The 16,463-nt window shown below is 46.4% G+C and overlaps 1 protein-coding gene across 4 annotated transcripts in view; it reads right to left on the bottom strand.

Annotated features, from left to right (window-relative positions):
* LOC138567355 (uncharacterized) overlaps nt 1–15,222 on the bottom strand; it is a 432,054-nt gene extending 416,832 nt beyond the window's left edge. For all 4 annotated transcript variants that reach the window (XR_011302177.1, XM_069645476.1, XM_069645475.1 and 1 more), the window contains exons 1-2: nt 15,050–15,222; nt 12,590–14,304 (exon numbers count right to left, since the gene is read on the bottom strand). Coding sequence is in view for 3 of the 4 variants with exons in the window: in XM_069645476.1 (XP_069501577.1) it covers nt 12,590–14,304; nt 15,050–15,128 (1,794 nt within the window). In the remaining variant the exon portion in view is untranslated. The remainder of the gene's footprint in view (nt 1–12,589; nt 14,305–15,049) is intronic.
* Nucleotides 15,223–16,463: the final 1,241 nt, after the last annotated feature.

Genomic DNA, 16,463 nt, shown 5'->3' with positions numbered 1-16,463 from the left:
CATCAGTTAGCGTGATCACACTGACAACATGAACACACTGACAAGAGAGAACTCCTCTCCTGTCAGTCAACGTGGTCATGCTGAGCAACGTGAACACACTGACTGACGAGAGAACTCCTCTCCCATCAGTCAGCGTGGTCACGCTGAGCAACGTGAACACACTGACTGACAAGAGAGAACTTCTCTCCCATCAGTCAGCATGATCACGCTGACAACGTGAACACACTGACTGACAAGAGAGAACTCCTCTCCCATCAGTCAGTGTGGTCACCGTGAGCAACGTGAACACACTGACTGACAAGAGAGAACTCCTCTCCCATCAGTCAGTGTGATCACGCTGACAACATGAACACACTGACAAGAGAGAACTCCTCTCCCATCAGTCAGCATGGTCACGCTGAGCAACGTGAACACACTGACTGACAAGAGAGAACTCCTCTCCCATCAGTCAGCGTGATCACGCTGACAACATGGACACACTGACTGACAGGAGAGGATTCCTCTCCTGTCAATCAGCGTGGTCGTGCTGAGCAACGTGAACAAACTGACTGACAAGAGAGAACTCCTCTTCCATAAGTCAGCGTGGTCACGCTGAGCAACGTGAACACACTGACTGACAGGAGAGGAGTCCTCTCATGTCAGTCAGCGTGGTCATGCTGAGCAACGTGAACACACTGACTGACAAGAGAGAACTCCTCTCCCATCAGTCAGCATGATCACGCTGACAACATGAACACAATGACTGACAGGAGAGGAACCCTCTGCTGTCAGTCGGCGTGGTCATGCTGAGCAACGTGAACACACTGACTGACAAGAGAGAACTCCTCTCCCATCCGTCAGTGTGATCACACTGACAACATGAACACACTGACAAGAGAGAACTCCTCTCCCATCAGTCAGCATGGTCACACTGAGCAACGTGAACACACTGACTGACAAGAGAGAACTCCTCTCCCATCAGTCAGCGTGATCACGCTGACAACATGAACACACTGACTGACAGTAGAAGATTCCTCTCCTGTCAATCAGCGTGGTCGTGCTGAGCAACGTGAACAAACTGACTGACAAGAGAGAACTCCTCTTCCATCAGTCAGCGTGGTCACAGTGACAACATGAACACACTGATTGACAAGCGAGAACTCCTCTCCTGTCAGTGTGGTCATGCTGAGCAACGTGAACACGCTGATTGACAAGAGAGGAGTCCTCTCATGTCAGTCAGCGTGGTCATGCTGAGCAATGTGAACACACTGACTGACAAGAGAGAACTCCTCTCCCATCAGTCAGCGTGATCACGCTGACAACATGAACACACTGACTGACAGGAGAGGAGTCCTCTCATGTCAGTCAGCGTGGTCATGCTGAGCAACGTGAACACACTGACTGACAAGAGAGAACTCCTCTTCCATCAGTCAGCGTGGTCAGAGTGACAACATGAACACACTGATTGACAAGAGAGAACTCCTCTCCTGTCAGTGTGGTCATGCTGAGCAACGTGAACACGCTGATTGACAAGAGAGGAGTCCTCTCATGTCAGTCAGCGTGGTCATGCTGAGCAATGTGAACAAACTGACTGACAAGAGAGAACTCCTCTCCCATCAGTCAGCGTGATCACGCTGACAACATGAACACACTGACTGACAGGAGAGGAGTCCTCTCATGTCAGTCAGCGTGGTCATGCTGAGCAACGTGAACACACTGACTGACAAGAGAGAACTCCTCTCCCATCAGTCAACGTGATCACGCTGACAACATGAACACACTGGCTGACAAGAGCGAACTCCTCTCCCGTCAGACAACGTGATCACGCTGACAACTTGAATACACTGGCTGACAAGAGAGAACTCCTCTCCCATCAGTCAACGTGATCACGCTGACAACATGAACACACTAGCTGACAAGAGAGAACTCCTCTCCAATCAGTCATGCGTGGTCCTGCTGAGCAACGTGAACACACTGACTGAGGAGAGAATTCCTCTCCCATCAGTCAGCGTGGTCACGCTGAGCAACGTGAACACACTGACTGACAGGAGAGGAGTTCTCTCTTGTCATTCAGCATGTCCACGTTGTCAGCTGAATGATGGGAGGCAGCAGAGCTCACTTCTGAGCCCTGCTGTCTCCCATTATTTTGCTGTTTGCTGCAGAGCCAAACGGCTTCGCAACAAACAGCAAAATCATTGCAGGGGCAGAGAGGAGACAGCACAGTCCCCCGTGTGAATAAAGGACACGGGAGACTGTGCTGCCTTCCACTTAGGAGAGGGGGCGGCGAGGCCGCCCGCAAGTGCGAGGCCCGGGGCAGTTTGCCCCGCCTGCACCCCCCTCCTGAGGGCCCTGGTGACGTTGCACTTGCCGGAGGAGGGCTTCAAGCACCTGGGCAAGCACTGCACAGAATGTGGGCTGTGCCATGAAGTGCATCATGGCCACAGAGTGCTGAAAGGTACCAGTTCCAAGGAATTCTAGGACAGACACTAGCTTCAGCAGTGGGGGCACAGCTGTCGGCAGGGCCGTCACAAGGGGGGGACAGGGGGGGCAAATTGCCCCGGGCCTCGCGCTCAGGGGGGGTCTCGCGCAAGCGGTGCGGGCGGCTTGAGCGCGAGGCCCGGGCGGCTTTGTATTTTATTAAACAAAACAACATCTCCTCTCCAGTCCCAGAATTGTTTGTTTTCACACAGAACCTCGGGGCCTCGCGAGTCGCGCGCGCGGCGCCAGCTGTCGGGAAGTTGATCCTGCTCCCTATGTTGTCCTGTATTGTGGTGAGCAGCCCTGTTATGGTCTCCCTGTTGAGGTGGTACAGTGTGACCAACTGGCTGTCAGGGAGGGTCCAAGGTGAGGGTTTGCCCCTGAGAATCGGGGCATGCCTTGTTTGGCCTCTGCCCCTGCCCACCCCTGTACTCCCTGTACCCTTTCCTGGTTGTCCAGCCTCTCTGCTTCCAAGCGCAGCATGAACAGCTGCCTGCCCCAGCTCACAGTGGCTAGTGGCAGCATGGTGTTGGAAACAGTGTTTGGGGTAGGGCTGTGCCTTATGTAGCCCTCTGGGGTGGATTGAGGTCACCTGTGGCTTCATTTCAGGCACCTGTCTTCATTTACCTCCAGCTGGAGGTAACTGTGCCATGTTTTTGGTGGTATTAGCGCCAGTTTACGGCGCTAATACCGCCGGACATAGACTTGTGGTGTGGCTGTGTTTGTGCCTCGTGTTGCCGGCTGTAATTGCGCCGGCTGTGATAGCGCCGGCTGTAAATTGCACCGGCTGTAATAGCGCCAGCTGATTTTCCTGTCTGCAGTATTTGCGCCGGCTCATGATCCGGCAGAGCGGTATTGGCGGCGTTAATTCCATTACCGCTGCTTTTAAGGGGTACCGCCGGACATGTGATGAGGCCCTAGTCTTTTTTTGCCATTTTCCTGACCTCTTCATTTAGAAATTAATTTATATGCTCATGCACTTCCGAAGAAGTCCTGAACAGGCCACTGGTCGGGGCTCTGTGTGCGTCAACTGGTTGAAACCGGGTGGTGGGCTCTCTGGGCTCAATATGCACTCCAGCCAGAGTGCTGCGGGGTTGCAGGGGAGATGTAGCAGAGCTGGCTGTACACCATTTGCTCCCTGTTTGAATGTTGCGGGGCCATTCCATTGGAGACTTGGGGTCCCTCCTATCCTGAATTTAGGATAAAAGGGGAGGATCCGGAGCCATTCGTCATGCCAGTCACTGGAACCAAGATTTAGGATGAACAAAGACTTGAGAGAGGACTGCGACCAAGTGCCTGCCTGATCTGGTGCGGCAGCAGAGCCGCCACTCACTATGGCTGAAGTGGCCTGGGACCTCCAACATTGTGGAAGTCAAACAAGTCATCCTTCAACCTCGTCAGCCCAGTCCAGGCGGGCAAATAGCTGAAGTGAAATTTGCAAATGCCTGGAACCGCTCCAAGCCAGATCCAAACCGGAAACCTGTAATGACTGCTGCGCAATCGACCACTGGACCTCCAGCAAAGTGGTCACCAGTGTGAGGAGTTGTCCTCACCTCTTACTTACCTTGGGGTGTTTTCTGCCCAAATCGCATTTGTGGGGTGGGCGTTGGGGGGGGCCTGTATACCTGTTTTGGATCCTGTTCCCATAGGGATCAATAAGGCGCAATGTCCTTCCCTGCAGCTGCCCTTACCTGGCCATTGGAGGTGGAGGTTTGGTCGAGGATACTTCAGTAGGAATTGGCAACTGCAACTTCCTTCAAGTCAAAAACACTTTTCTTCAACTTGCGTTTTCAGTTTACCTGTTGTATTGATTCCAATAATTTCCTATGGGCGATTTGCGAGAGTGCCTTGAAACTGCTCCCATAGCACTTTGAACTGAACTTTCTTACCTGGATCATTGTTGCCTTTGCCCCTACAGCGGTAAAACACCGGGTAAGCTTAAATATTGGTATAATCCACTACTTTACATTGCCCATTTCCACTAGCAAAATGAGGGCGGAAACGGAGAGAAATAAAAACAAAATCCCGTAAGTGACATTTCTCAAATACCCCCTCGTTATTCCAGTGCAGTGGCAGTGGTAAAGTTGTAGTTGGTCAGATTTTCAGGAATGCTACTGGTGGAAGTGGTAATTACACGTAGTGGTATTCATGCAAACAAATCATCATCAACTACCTCTGGTGGTATTTATGCAAATAAATTATATTAACTTGCAATGAAGCCCTTTATAATATCCTTATAGGGCGTTCCATTCTAGCTAAGAATGGGCCACACACTTCTAGTGCATGCATCACCTGAGAAAGGAGGTCTAAATACTGCCGCCCAGATATGCCACTGGCCTTACATTTGCAGGCATTTAACTTCCACTTGAAATATATGCTGGGGCCTAAACAAGTAGCAGCTGATGGAAATCAAGGTTGCCTTGGCAACTGCCAGGATGTGAAAACCCTTGCATATTTTTCCAGGTTGCCCAGGTCATTGTTGACCAATCCTTTTTAACTTCTGCATGACAGCCCCCACCGATCTCTGATTAAACTTAGGGGAGCATTTCAAAACTATGGCCATGATACCCAATCGTCTGTCTTGATAGCGACTTCCATCCCAATGTCAATCAAACAAAATCCATTTTCAGTTGTTTTGAACTATAGAATGTGTGACCGACATTTTAGTTGCCGGGCATCCGTCTGCTTTTTCAAAATCCCTCCAAATCTATTCTGACTTTACTCTGGCAGAACATTCTATAAAAGTTTGAACTAAAGTCACAACGCTAGGTATGACTTTTGTCCCTTCCCTTTCTATGGCGCCACATCTTAGTCAAGTCGCAAAAAACACAAACTAGTAGCTAATGCTAGTTCGGCTGCATCTTGTCTTATCTTGGTTAGGGCCATAGTGGGATCAATATTAGATGATTGCAGCTCTCTTTGTAGTAATAATACTATTTTAGCATTTATATAGTGGTACGAACCCTCAGGCTTCTGAGCACTACTTATTATTACCCACGGTGAGTGGTGTTCCTTTATTGAGTTGGAAGGATGAAAGGCTGAATTTGGCTCTGCCAGGATTCGAACCTGGTCTGCAGGGATGTCAAAGTGAGCGCTCTACTCACTGTGCTATCTAACCAGCTTTCAGCGTGCATGTCAAAATCCTCAATTCAACAACACTCGGTGCCACAGACCCCTGTGGCCATGGTTGTTACCAATACTGCCAGGTGTGCCCATGCCTCCCTCGTGCTGCCGAGGCTGCATTGGCTGCCTTTGAGGAGCTGCATTTCATGTGAACTGCTCGTTTTGGTCCCTAAAGCACTCTTTGGTGCTGGCCCTCACTATCTTAAACATTGGTATATGCGGCACTTGTCCTCTCTGCTTCAGTGCTCTGCCACTCGCAACAATAAACATTTTTACGGCTACAAATAATCCAGGGCGTTTGGTAGATCTGGAGTGGTTCTGACTGGGAGGCCTTGGAGCCATCTTCCTAAAGAAGTTCAAAGGACATCATTTAGTTAAATTTCTTTAAAAAAATTGAAGCTTTCTCTGTGAACTCATTCGGTTGTCTTTTTGCTCCATGGGTTGGGTTGAGCACTTGGAAACCCTCGGTAGCAGTGCCTAGTCCCTTGATCTGAACAACATAACAGACAAGGACTGCGCAGAGGAATGGAATCTGGAGGTGCCGGGAGATCCTTCCTGGCAGGAGGTGCTCAGATTAGTTACTACTCGGTGGCCTTCACTAGAGACCTTTTGAAGGGTAAATCAAACAAAAATCCCTAATATGTTGTGACTTATCAGCCCCAACATATTAGTGATATTCCCGGTAATGATCATAAGGTTGGCTCGCCTCTCCCCAGCGCAGGAGGTGGTTCAGTAGTACGAATACACATCTATATCGCTCACTTATTCTGTATGCACTATGATGCCTCCTCAACACCCTTGCCTACAGGTTCCTGTGGGTTTAGAATTCTGGTTTGGGAGAATTCTGGAGACACAAAACCCTTTACATATGCTGGGATGAGCTTGTGTATAGCAAGAGTATCCAGTCTCGCTGAGAAGATCTGCTCAGACTCACAAAATAAGGTGCCAACGGATGCATACGGCTTTCTCGGGACCCATTTGTAGAGTACACCTGCTGGCCACATCAGGTGTCTATGAAGTAGAACAATGGACCTAGATATATATGAGACTAGAGGCAATGTTTAAAAAAATTACAAAAATTGCAACATTACTTCTTGTAAATAGAAAAATATATATGTTTTTATTTTTATTTTTATATTACCTCCTATTTCGAAACTTAAATCAAAACATATTTCCACAACATATCTTCTAAAACACCAGTGTATGTTCTTTCATACAGCCATTCATACACAAAAACAAATTTATTCTATTAATGAAAACACAAACGACAAATGTGTGACATCTGTCTTCACACAAGAACACAAACAACGCTCCTAAATAAATCACTGTTGTTTCTTATATCCAAATGTATAATCTGATGTTCAAAGAGTGGATCTTCCTTCCTCTCTCTAGGATCTACACATGTTTCGGTCGATAATGGACCATAATTCGACCTTCTTCAGGATCTGGGAACCTCTCTTCAGAGTTCCTCCTACAACAGGACTAAAGGTGTCTTCTGTGGATTGGTTCTAAAGGTAAATACATATAACAGCCTATTAGACTCTAGCCTCAGTATTCATAATCGACACAATTAATTAGTGTGTATCTTTCTTTACTGCAAATACCCATCAATACTCATCTCTAACCAAGAAAACGTGTCAGGGGTAGTATTGATCTTCGGACTCAATCCTTCGGGGCATGGAAATCATTAACATGCACCTGAAAATATAGAACGGAAGATATAAAGATATCCATCCTTCTTTTTGTTATGTACATAAATGGCAGCACCACAGGGTCTGCAGATACAAATAATACAAAAATATAATGTATTATTTTTGTATAAGTTGTAGGATGCAGTACCTCCTTGTTATCCCACTTTTTACATCAGTTGGGGAGCAGAGGATGGGAGGCACCTAGAGTACACTAGATTAATGGCATAGTTGCCATAGCCCAATTGCCGACTACACGGTACGGAGAGGATTCCCGTCATTCTCTTGCCTGTCCTCTTTCTTTATCTATGATGAGAGTAATACCCAGAGTGTATAACTAACACTCATGGGCATGCGCGCTAACCACCCGGTAGTTCACGCTGTAGAATACGAGGAGCATCGTCGACGTTGCCAAGGGAGATTGCACAACACTGCACCCCACGAACAGGAGGTAAGAGGGCAGACACCACCCGAGCAAGTCATGTTACGAGCGTTGCCGGTGTCCTACGGACGTGGTAGCTTACGCACCGCGTGAACCGTGGATAAACAGTGGGATGACAGGAGACGTAGCCACACCGTGTGAGGGACGGCTGACTCCTCCGAGGAGTGTAGAGTTGTGCGAGGTTACATTGTTGTATCAATAGGTGAGCCCCCTTGCTAGAGCTATGTGCTTGCATGTACGCACCTGTTTTTATGTACGTGGTGGTGCTTGTCTAACTGGCACGCAAGATTTTAGTGGCCTTTGTCCTGGGGTATTTCTTACGCCCCGCCATTGAATTGGCCATTTCTCTGGACTGTTGTATTAGAATGGGTAGTAGTATGGAGCCCACACCTACACCACCTGGGCTGTTGTTAACCCTTGCTGATATGGGTACATTATGGGTTTCTTTTAGCAAGCATGTGGAGTGGCGGATCTCATCAGTAGGTCCCACCAGTGTTGGTTTTCCCTACTCTTTTTCTAGTTCAAGAAAAGATCTGTGAAGCGCTTGTGACAGGTTCATGCCCCTTCTGCACTCCAACTAAGGAAAGGGGGTGAGTAAGCTTGGAAATGTAATTAGAGGATCTTGTTCTGCAACTGTGAAAGAAACCTATGATGATTAGACTGATGGGTGCCTTATTGATTTTATTCTCTCTAGTGACAGCAAGGGAGGTTATAGACGGTGAAGAAACCATCTGTATAAATCACATCTATTCAAGATCAGTGAAGATACATGTATGTGCAGAGCCTGTGGTGCTGCCATTTAAATACATAATAAAAAGATATCTTTATATCTTCCATTCTATATTTTCAGGTGCATGTTAATGATTTCCATGCCCCGAAGGATTGAGTCCAAGCATCAATACTACCCCTGACACGTTTTCTTGGTTAGAGGTGAGTAGTGATGGGTATCTGCAGTAAAGAAAGATACACACTAATTAATTGTGTCGATTATGAATACTGAGGCTAGAGTCTAATAGGCTGTTATATGTATTTACCTTTAGAACCAATCCACAGAAGACACCTTTAGTCCTGTTGTAGGAGGAACCCTGAAGAGAGGTTCCCAGATCCTGGAGAAGGTCCAATTACTAAGAGGACCTAGGATGGTCCATGATCGACCGAAACATATGTAGATCCTAGAGAGAGGAAGGAAGATCCACTCTTTGAACATCAGATTATACATTTGGATATAAGAAACAACAGTGATTTATTTAGGAGCGTTGTTTATGTTCTTGTGTGAAGACAGATGTCACACATTTGTCGTTTGTGTTTTCATTAATAGAATATATTTGTTTTTGTGTATGAATGGCTGTATGAAAGAACATACACTGGTGTTTTAGAAGATATGTTGTGGAAATAAGTTTTGATTTAAGTTTTGAAATAGGAGGTAATATAAAAATAAAAACAAAAACATATATTTTTCTATTTACAAGAAGTATTATTGCAATTCTTGTAATTTTTTAAAATTCTAGCCTCATATGTATATAGGTCCATTGTTCTACTTCATATATACCTTACCTGGAGGACCTATGATATTTACAGGTACCCTTATATTTACCCCCACATCAGGTGTCTGCCTGATCAAAAAGAATGTCCCTCCCTTACCCCGCTTCATTGTTTCCCCCTGCCATCGCCTACTCCACAAGTACATCAGGACATCAAGTGTCTCGGAACAGCCGGAGCAGGCCCTGAGCAACAGTAGTCATGATGGTTTGAACCCAGGTTGTATCCAGGGTAAAGTCCAGATGTTGACTGCTTCATGGTACGGCTCATGAATTCCAAGGATAACGAGCTGGTCACAAGTGAACTTCATACCCGAGCCGTAAAAGTCTCTCAAATAGTACACCGTGTACATTCTTTGTTTCAAATGACAATAAATCACAGCAAGAAAGCCTGTGAAACCAAACAGACAGTGTGGACTAACCAGAAGGCTTCATTTTGTCTTTAAGCCAATCAGCAACTGGCCTTAAATCCCTCCAAATTTGCTGTACAATGCTAGCAGGAATCCCATCCTCTCTAAAGATAAAGGCGCCTATTGTGATACAACTTTTGCTAGCCACAATGAAACCAAGAATGTGTGTGGAAGGTGTGATAATGTGCACAACTCTCCTGGTTACTTGCTTGAAATGGAGAGCACCGTAAGTACATTTAAATGCTGTCATCTTTAGAGCTTGAAGTCTTGCAAAATGTGAAGTTTGGCTGTGCTTTGCAGAACAGATGGCAATTCTTTTATTTCATTCTATGTGTGCCTGTGCTCTATCACCTGCCTGAACCTACTAGGTACTTTATTGACTAGTCATTTGTTTAACTGATCCCTCTGCACATTTCATCACTGTTGTGCGTAACTTGGCTTGAATTGTGCCATCTTTACTCTTGTTTCTCGGTACCTCTAAAGAGAAGCTGACATTTGACTGCAGGTGCCAAGGTTGGCAGATGGTCAGTGACTTTATGGAGCCTCCTTGTTCATGCAGAGATGATCTGCGTTTGTCTTGGGTATTGGATACAGTGCACTTTGCCGAGGATTGATGGGCTAATTGAAAGATTGGGAATGGCAAATATATTTTGACCATAGATCTCACCAAGGGTTACTGGCAGGTCCCTCTTCATCCATCTGACAGGGAAAATACCACATTTTCTAACCCTCAAAGATTATTCTAATGCACTGCACTTCCTTTTGATCTTCATGAATTTGGACTCTTTGCCTCTACTTTGGGAATCTGCATTGGCCTAAGTACCAGATTAGGCCACTTGATATTCATTGACTTCAGGAGCCATGCTGGGTTCGGGTGAAGCCCTGGGGTTTCTTCTACACCAACTGCCCGGGCCTTAATCATAGCTTCCAATGGAAGAACAGGAAGAGTGCAACGGGCCTGTACCATGAACTCCCTTGCACCATCAAAGTTCAATAGGAACCATGAAGTTGGATTTAACTTTGCATACCCCCAACCCACAGTAACCAATAAGTTAATGAATTCCAATCCCACCAGTTTTGTGGTACCACACAGAAGATATAACACACCTCATAAGGTGAACACAAGGAAACTAGTACAATACAGCCAGTCAAAATACCTAGACAGGGCCACTATAAAAGTATCTTAATTTTCAGTCCCCCATCCATGCATCAGTATTTGGAAATGTAATCTCCAATTATTTTTTGGGCTGTGACACTGAGTGAGGACTTGAGAGTTTCTATCATCTGTTTCATGCTACTGTAATAACCAGATAGCTGGTGGAACGAGGAAATGACAGCAGGTATAATTTCAAAACCAGTGTCTCCACCATCTGAGCTGGGAAAGATAAAACTAGTTCTAATTTCGACAAAAAGAAATCGCATCAATGTATGGTGAGGCTACGTATAATGTAAAGCCCCCCTGCCTGTTGCTCATAGCAAGGTCCACCCTAGTGTCTCTAATTCAATAGTAAACTGTGAAGTCGAAAAAGAGGACATCACAGTGAATTTTTCAATCTAAAGTGAAAGACTAGGGGATGCTAAAATTCATAAAGATTATAGTAGAGGGATTAGTTTAAAAGAATGGAATCACACAAGCCGGGAGGATAGCTCAGGGGCAATGTGCTCGCGTTGGAAGCAAGACGACATGGAGCAACACAGGTGTGATTCCCTGGTCTGTGCTTAGAAACCTCTGGGTATTAAGCACATTATCAATACCCAATTAAACACAATATGCGCAATAGACATTTTATGTTTGATTAAAAAGTGAATCAGCAACTGCTGCATTGTAGAAGCTCTCTCACCCTACCTCATGGAGTCAATATATAGTACAACAGAGCCAAGTCACCTTCTGTGGCTTTGCAGAAACATCTCCCTGTTCCTGAAGTCTAAAAGGCATCCAGATGGGCCACACCACATATGTTCTGTAAACACAACTCTGTGGGTGCAGTCTCAAGAATGTACACTCTGTTTGGCCAAGTGGAGAGTCATCTTTTTTCCACGGATGCATAGTCTGACCAACATGTTCATGGTTATTGTGTTTCAGTAGTACCAGGGGAATTTCCCCGAGGCACTGCAGATAATGATATCTCATCATCATCATGTTTAAACAAAGTAGCAGATGAGATTAAGATGAATGTGTTTTGGGCATTCTCCTACTATGTAATAAGGAGTCTGCGTTGTCAAAGGGCAATGACACTGGAATCCATAACTTTCGTGCTCTTGCTGAAAACTGCCTGTCATCTGTGATAACATGGCTGTTTGCGACGTTTTGCGACATTTAGCAAACCGTGGTCTTACTAGAAAAAACACTGTGGTGCAATCTCATATAAGCAGCGAATTATCAAGAAATGATCAGGCACAGTCCTAATGGTAAAGCTAGACTTCAAGGGGAACAATGTGCAAGCTACTGGTTAAAGGATCATTTTTGTTAAGCAAAATGAATGTGTTTATATCTTGGTGACCCAATGCCAAAGGTTTGGGCTGGAGAGGAAAGGCATGTAAGAGTATGAAAAATGCACTCATCTGTAGTACGTCAGGTACTCTTAAAACCAAAGGCTCCACTCTTTTGCCAACAACCACCCACCATCCCTTATTCAGCAATGGTGCATGGTGGTGAGGTTGGCCTTTTTTATGTTTGGCTCATAAAGTTAGTTGCATTGGAGACACGCATGTATCTGACGGGGGATAGGACACATCGCCTTCATGATCATTAAGCTGTACAGGACTCACTCCAAGTGGCACATGACCCCAGAGCTTGTAATGTAAGGGGAGCCTTCAGACTAAAAGCACCTGAGATACAATTGGAGTGGTAACATTTCTTTTTGGTTTTGTGCATGTGCATGATTGGCTTCTGGGATGAGAGGCTTTTTTTTTGGAACTGAGCTGGCTCACCTGGATCCCTGTCACCTGAGGATGAACGTCCCACTGAGAAATAAGTAGCTCGGAAGACTCACTGGTGTTTCCTTGGCGTGCCGTTCCAGGCCCCTGGGAATCCTCTGAGTTCTGAAATAGTCCCATTTGGGCCTCACAGGAGGCATCTGCCTTCACTAATAGGGACAGGAGCAAATCAGACCTTTTGCGGCCCACCCCCCAATGGGCCCTGCTGGTTGAGGGATTCTCTTCAGTCAACAGACTTCGCTCTTCCTCCCCCGCGACCTCACGCAGCAGCGAAGACTGCTCACGGGAAGATCCCCCCTGGGTAGTTCGAAGCGACTGCGAATGAGCAGACGTAAAGGAATGCTGATCTCTTGCATAGGGTGCCACAGGCCCAGTCCTTGAAGGCATCTCTAAATCTTTCTTGATTCCTGCTCGTGGGAACGGCCAAGAACTTTTCGGAGTCTTTGGGTCATATAGCGTGTGAATACTGCCCGAAAGCACAGGGATTTGTGTCCCATCTGACCTGTAACTAACTCTATTGACAGCTGATGGTCTCTGCAGCGAAAGCATTGGGAAGCCGTTAGGTTGGTCAACATTTGTATCAAAGCTTGCCGAAGATTCTGAAGCTAGTACACTAGATGTACTATCGAAAGCCTGTGATTGGTGCGCCACTGGCTGTCTTGCAAGGGCTTCCAATGTATTAGTATTTGCATAAACACTATGTGAACTTTCTGGACCTGGGATATTCATGTTCTTGTCTAAGGCATGTGACTGGTACACTTGCTGTTGTCTTGGGAATACTTGGGATGTGCCAGCACTGCTGTCAATGCTATGTAAAGTCCCGAGGACTAGTTGACTTTCTTTTCTGTCGACTGTCTTTCGTTGCTCCCTTGCTGATTGTTTTGGGAAGTGTTGGGATAGGTCTTCAGTTTCACCAACACCAGGGAGCATCCCACCAGGCCCTCGCAATGCATGTACATGGAATGCTTCTTTTTGTCTTGGGAAGGTTAGGACAGGGTCAACATTTCTGCCAAAGTTTTGAGATTCCCCAGCTCTGTCCCGGGTTTCTGACTGGGAACCATTTGACTCTCTTGTGAAGGTTTGAGGGGAGCCAGTCATTCTGATTAGGCCCTGAGAAGGTCCTGGGAATCGTTTATGACTAGATTTGTCCGGTTCCTGTGGCTGGTACACTGTTACTTGCCTCTTGAAGTCTTGGGGTGGATCAGGATTTTCATAATAGCTCTGCGGCATCCCTGAGAGAAGGCTTTTGCTGGTTATTTGCAAGGCTTGTGGCATGCGCACCGTTGGCCATCTTTGATCGGATTGTGATGGTAAGGCTGTTTCATCATGGCTTTGTGTAGTCAATGGGAACAAGACCCTCCCAGATTTGTCCAGGGTCTGTGAGTGGTACAGTGCTGCTTGCTTTGGAAAGTCTTTGATGGGCCCTTGGACAGATTGTGAGACTCCCATCTGGTCTGTTCCATGCATGGTCTCTTGCTGATGTGTATGTCTTGGGAAGCTGCTTCTTTCAATAGGCATTTCTGAAGTTCCGTAATCAAGGTCACGCCAAGGAGTCTGGTAGTTCCGTGCTGGCTGGTATGGGAAGGCTTGTAATGAGTCAGTGTATTGTTCAGTACTTTGATAAGTTCCTGAGGTTGTCTCAATTGGGTCCACATTCTGTGCATCTGCTGCTGTTTGTGGTCTTCTTGTGTCCTCTGTGCTGATGTCATCTGAGGGTCAAGAAATGCAATATAACAGGTTAGCACTTAGTATAGATTTCACTTTGTTCTAGACAAGTTTCAGACCTACCCCCATGACCTTTTATTGGCCTACACCCAGCACTGCTCTGTGGAAAGTCAGTGGGACTAATGACTTGGCAAATCCCGGGTGTAAAGATAGTGATCGAGTAAGAGGGAAAGATCTGGACTGAGCTTCATCGGTAGAGCATGGGGTTGGTGTCAGTCGGGGACTTGCAGCGATGATAGCTCAGTGGCAACGTGCCCGCCTTTGAAGCAAGGCGACACGGAGCAACACAGGTTCGATCCCCGGGTCCGCACTTAGAAACCTCTGGGTATTAAGTGCATTATAAATAACCTATCATATCATATCATACTGCAGGGCATGCATAAGGTACATTGGCAGAGCAGTGTGTGGGTACCTCTTGTGGAAAAGCTGGAGCTGGAGTGTGGGCACAGATCTGGATTGAGATGCATTGACAAAGATGTGCATGAGGGTCTATGTAAAAGAACAGTGGAGGGCACTGCAGGTCCAGAGTAAGATGCACTTGCTGAACCGCTTATGGGTCTCAATATTGGAATCATAGGGATGCTGTGGAGCCGGAACGAGGTCCATTCACACAGTTGTTCCTTGTTTCCTAATACTAACAGATCCACAGCTGAATGCTTTCCCCTGATGCTCGAGTTTAGCATTCCCAACCAGACGGTAGACCACCTCCAATAGCTGCCTTGTGCTCACCTCTACTTCCAGCCCTCAGTAAACTCTGGAGGCCACTCAGTGGCTCTGGGTTGTCCTTTGATGGATTGTTGGAAGACATTCTGGTGGATCTTAGGTACAGCAGAGACTGCACACGCGTAACGAGTGAGCTGGAGCCTCTGTAGAAATGTCTGGCCAGGAGGGATTCCCCGCCCTTGCTCATGTTGCCTGTGATGCGCTTGTGACGTCATAGAGCAGTGCGACCTCAACCCAGCGGCCTGCGACAGACACGTGGCGATAATGCAGCAGAAAGGGCCAACAGTTGTGTGTTTCTTCAGCTAGAAAGGACTAGAAAGGGTAATGTTAGTAGCTCACAATTAGTGGCGGTATATCGGGTCTGATGTTTACACACGCATGTGGTTATGGGCAGTAACTTTATTCCCAGCTCCGAGCAGGAGGCTAAGGGTCTGCTCTGAACAAAGTGAGGCATCTGCTGCTGCTAGAATTCTTTTACTATCCGGGGATAATTCTTTCAAAATAGAACACAGGAGCCAGTAGCTTAAAATAATTTCTATTTGTATTTATTTGAACTACAGGGATGCCAATTTGGAACAGAAATGACTAACAATAACACATTTGTAGATGGCAGAGTCATTCCCCCGATGGGTGCCTGTACAATAGCACAACAATGAGAACAAGTGGTGAGTCTGTTTATGCGGGTTTAAAAAGGTGGGGTATCTACCATGGACAGAACAGACCCAAGAGGAAAAAATATGTATATGAAAACAGGTGACTTACAAAGGTAATATCACCTCACCCTAAGTGGGGAAAGTGCTTTAAACTAAGCAAGAGTACTATTTAAATCTAAAAAAAATACATTATTAAGCATCCCCGGAGGCAGTGGTGGGGTCAGGTAGGGAGGATGGAGAAGAGGGCAGGGGGATCTCCCTCTTTAGCAAGAAAGTGAAGTGTAAGCCAATCTTTGAAAAGATCCACTGTCGGGTTGGCTTTGATTGTTATGGGCAGTGGGTTCCAGTGGAGAGGGACAAGTCGGGAGAAAGAGCGACAATGGGAGGAGGCAAAGGGAAGGTTTGGGATTGTGAGTGCAGAGCCGTGTCAGAGTGAATGAAATGGTGAGTAAACTGAGATGCAATCAGGCAGGTACTGAGGAGCAAGACCATTGATCACTTTGTAGACTAGGAGAAGGAAGTTGAAAAGAGAGCAGTTGTGCATGGAGAGCCAGCCAGCATGTTGTCCGTAGGTGGAAGTGAGGGAGGATCTGGTTAGGTTGTAGAGAGTGCATGTAGCAAAGTTAAGGACTCTGTCTAGAGGGAGCAAGGAGTAGATTTAAACAGTAGGTGAGTTTGCTAAGCACGAGAGTGGAGATTAGAGTTTTTGCGGAGTGGCTTGTAAGAAAAAGACACATTTTCTGAAAGTTGAGGAGGTAATACGAGTA

The sequence above is a fragment of the Ambystoma mexicanum genome, chromosome 2p (genome assembly GCF_040938575.1).
Source record: "Ambystoma mexicanum isolate Mex_15411 chromosome 2p, UKY_AmexF1_1, whole genome shotgun sequence".
In the NCBI taxonomy this organism is placed as follows: domain Eukaryota; kingdom Metazoa; phylum Chordata; class Amphibia; order Caudata; family Ambystomatidae; genus Ambystoma; species Ambystoma mexicanum.
This window is presented reverse-complemented; position numbering and strand designations above follow the sequence as displayed.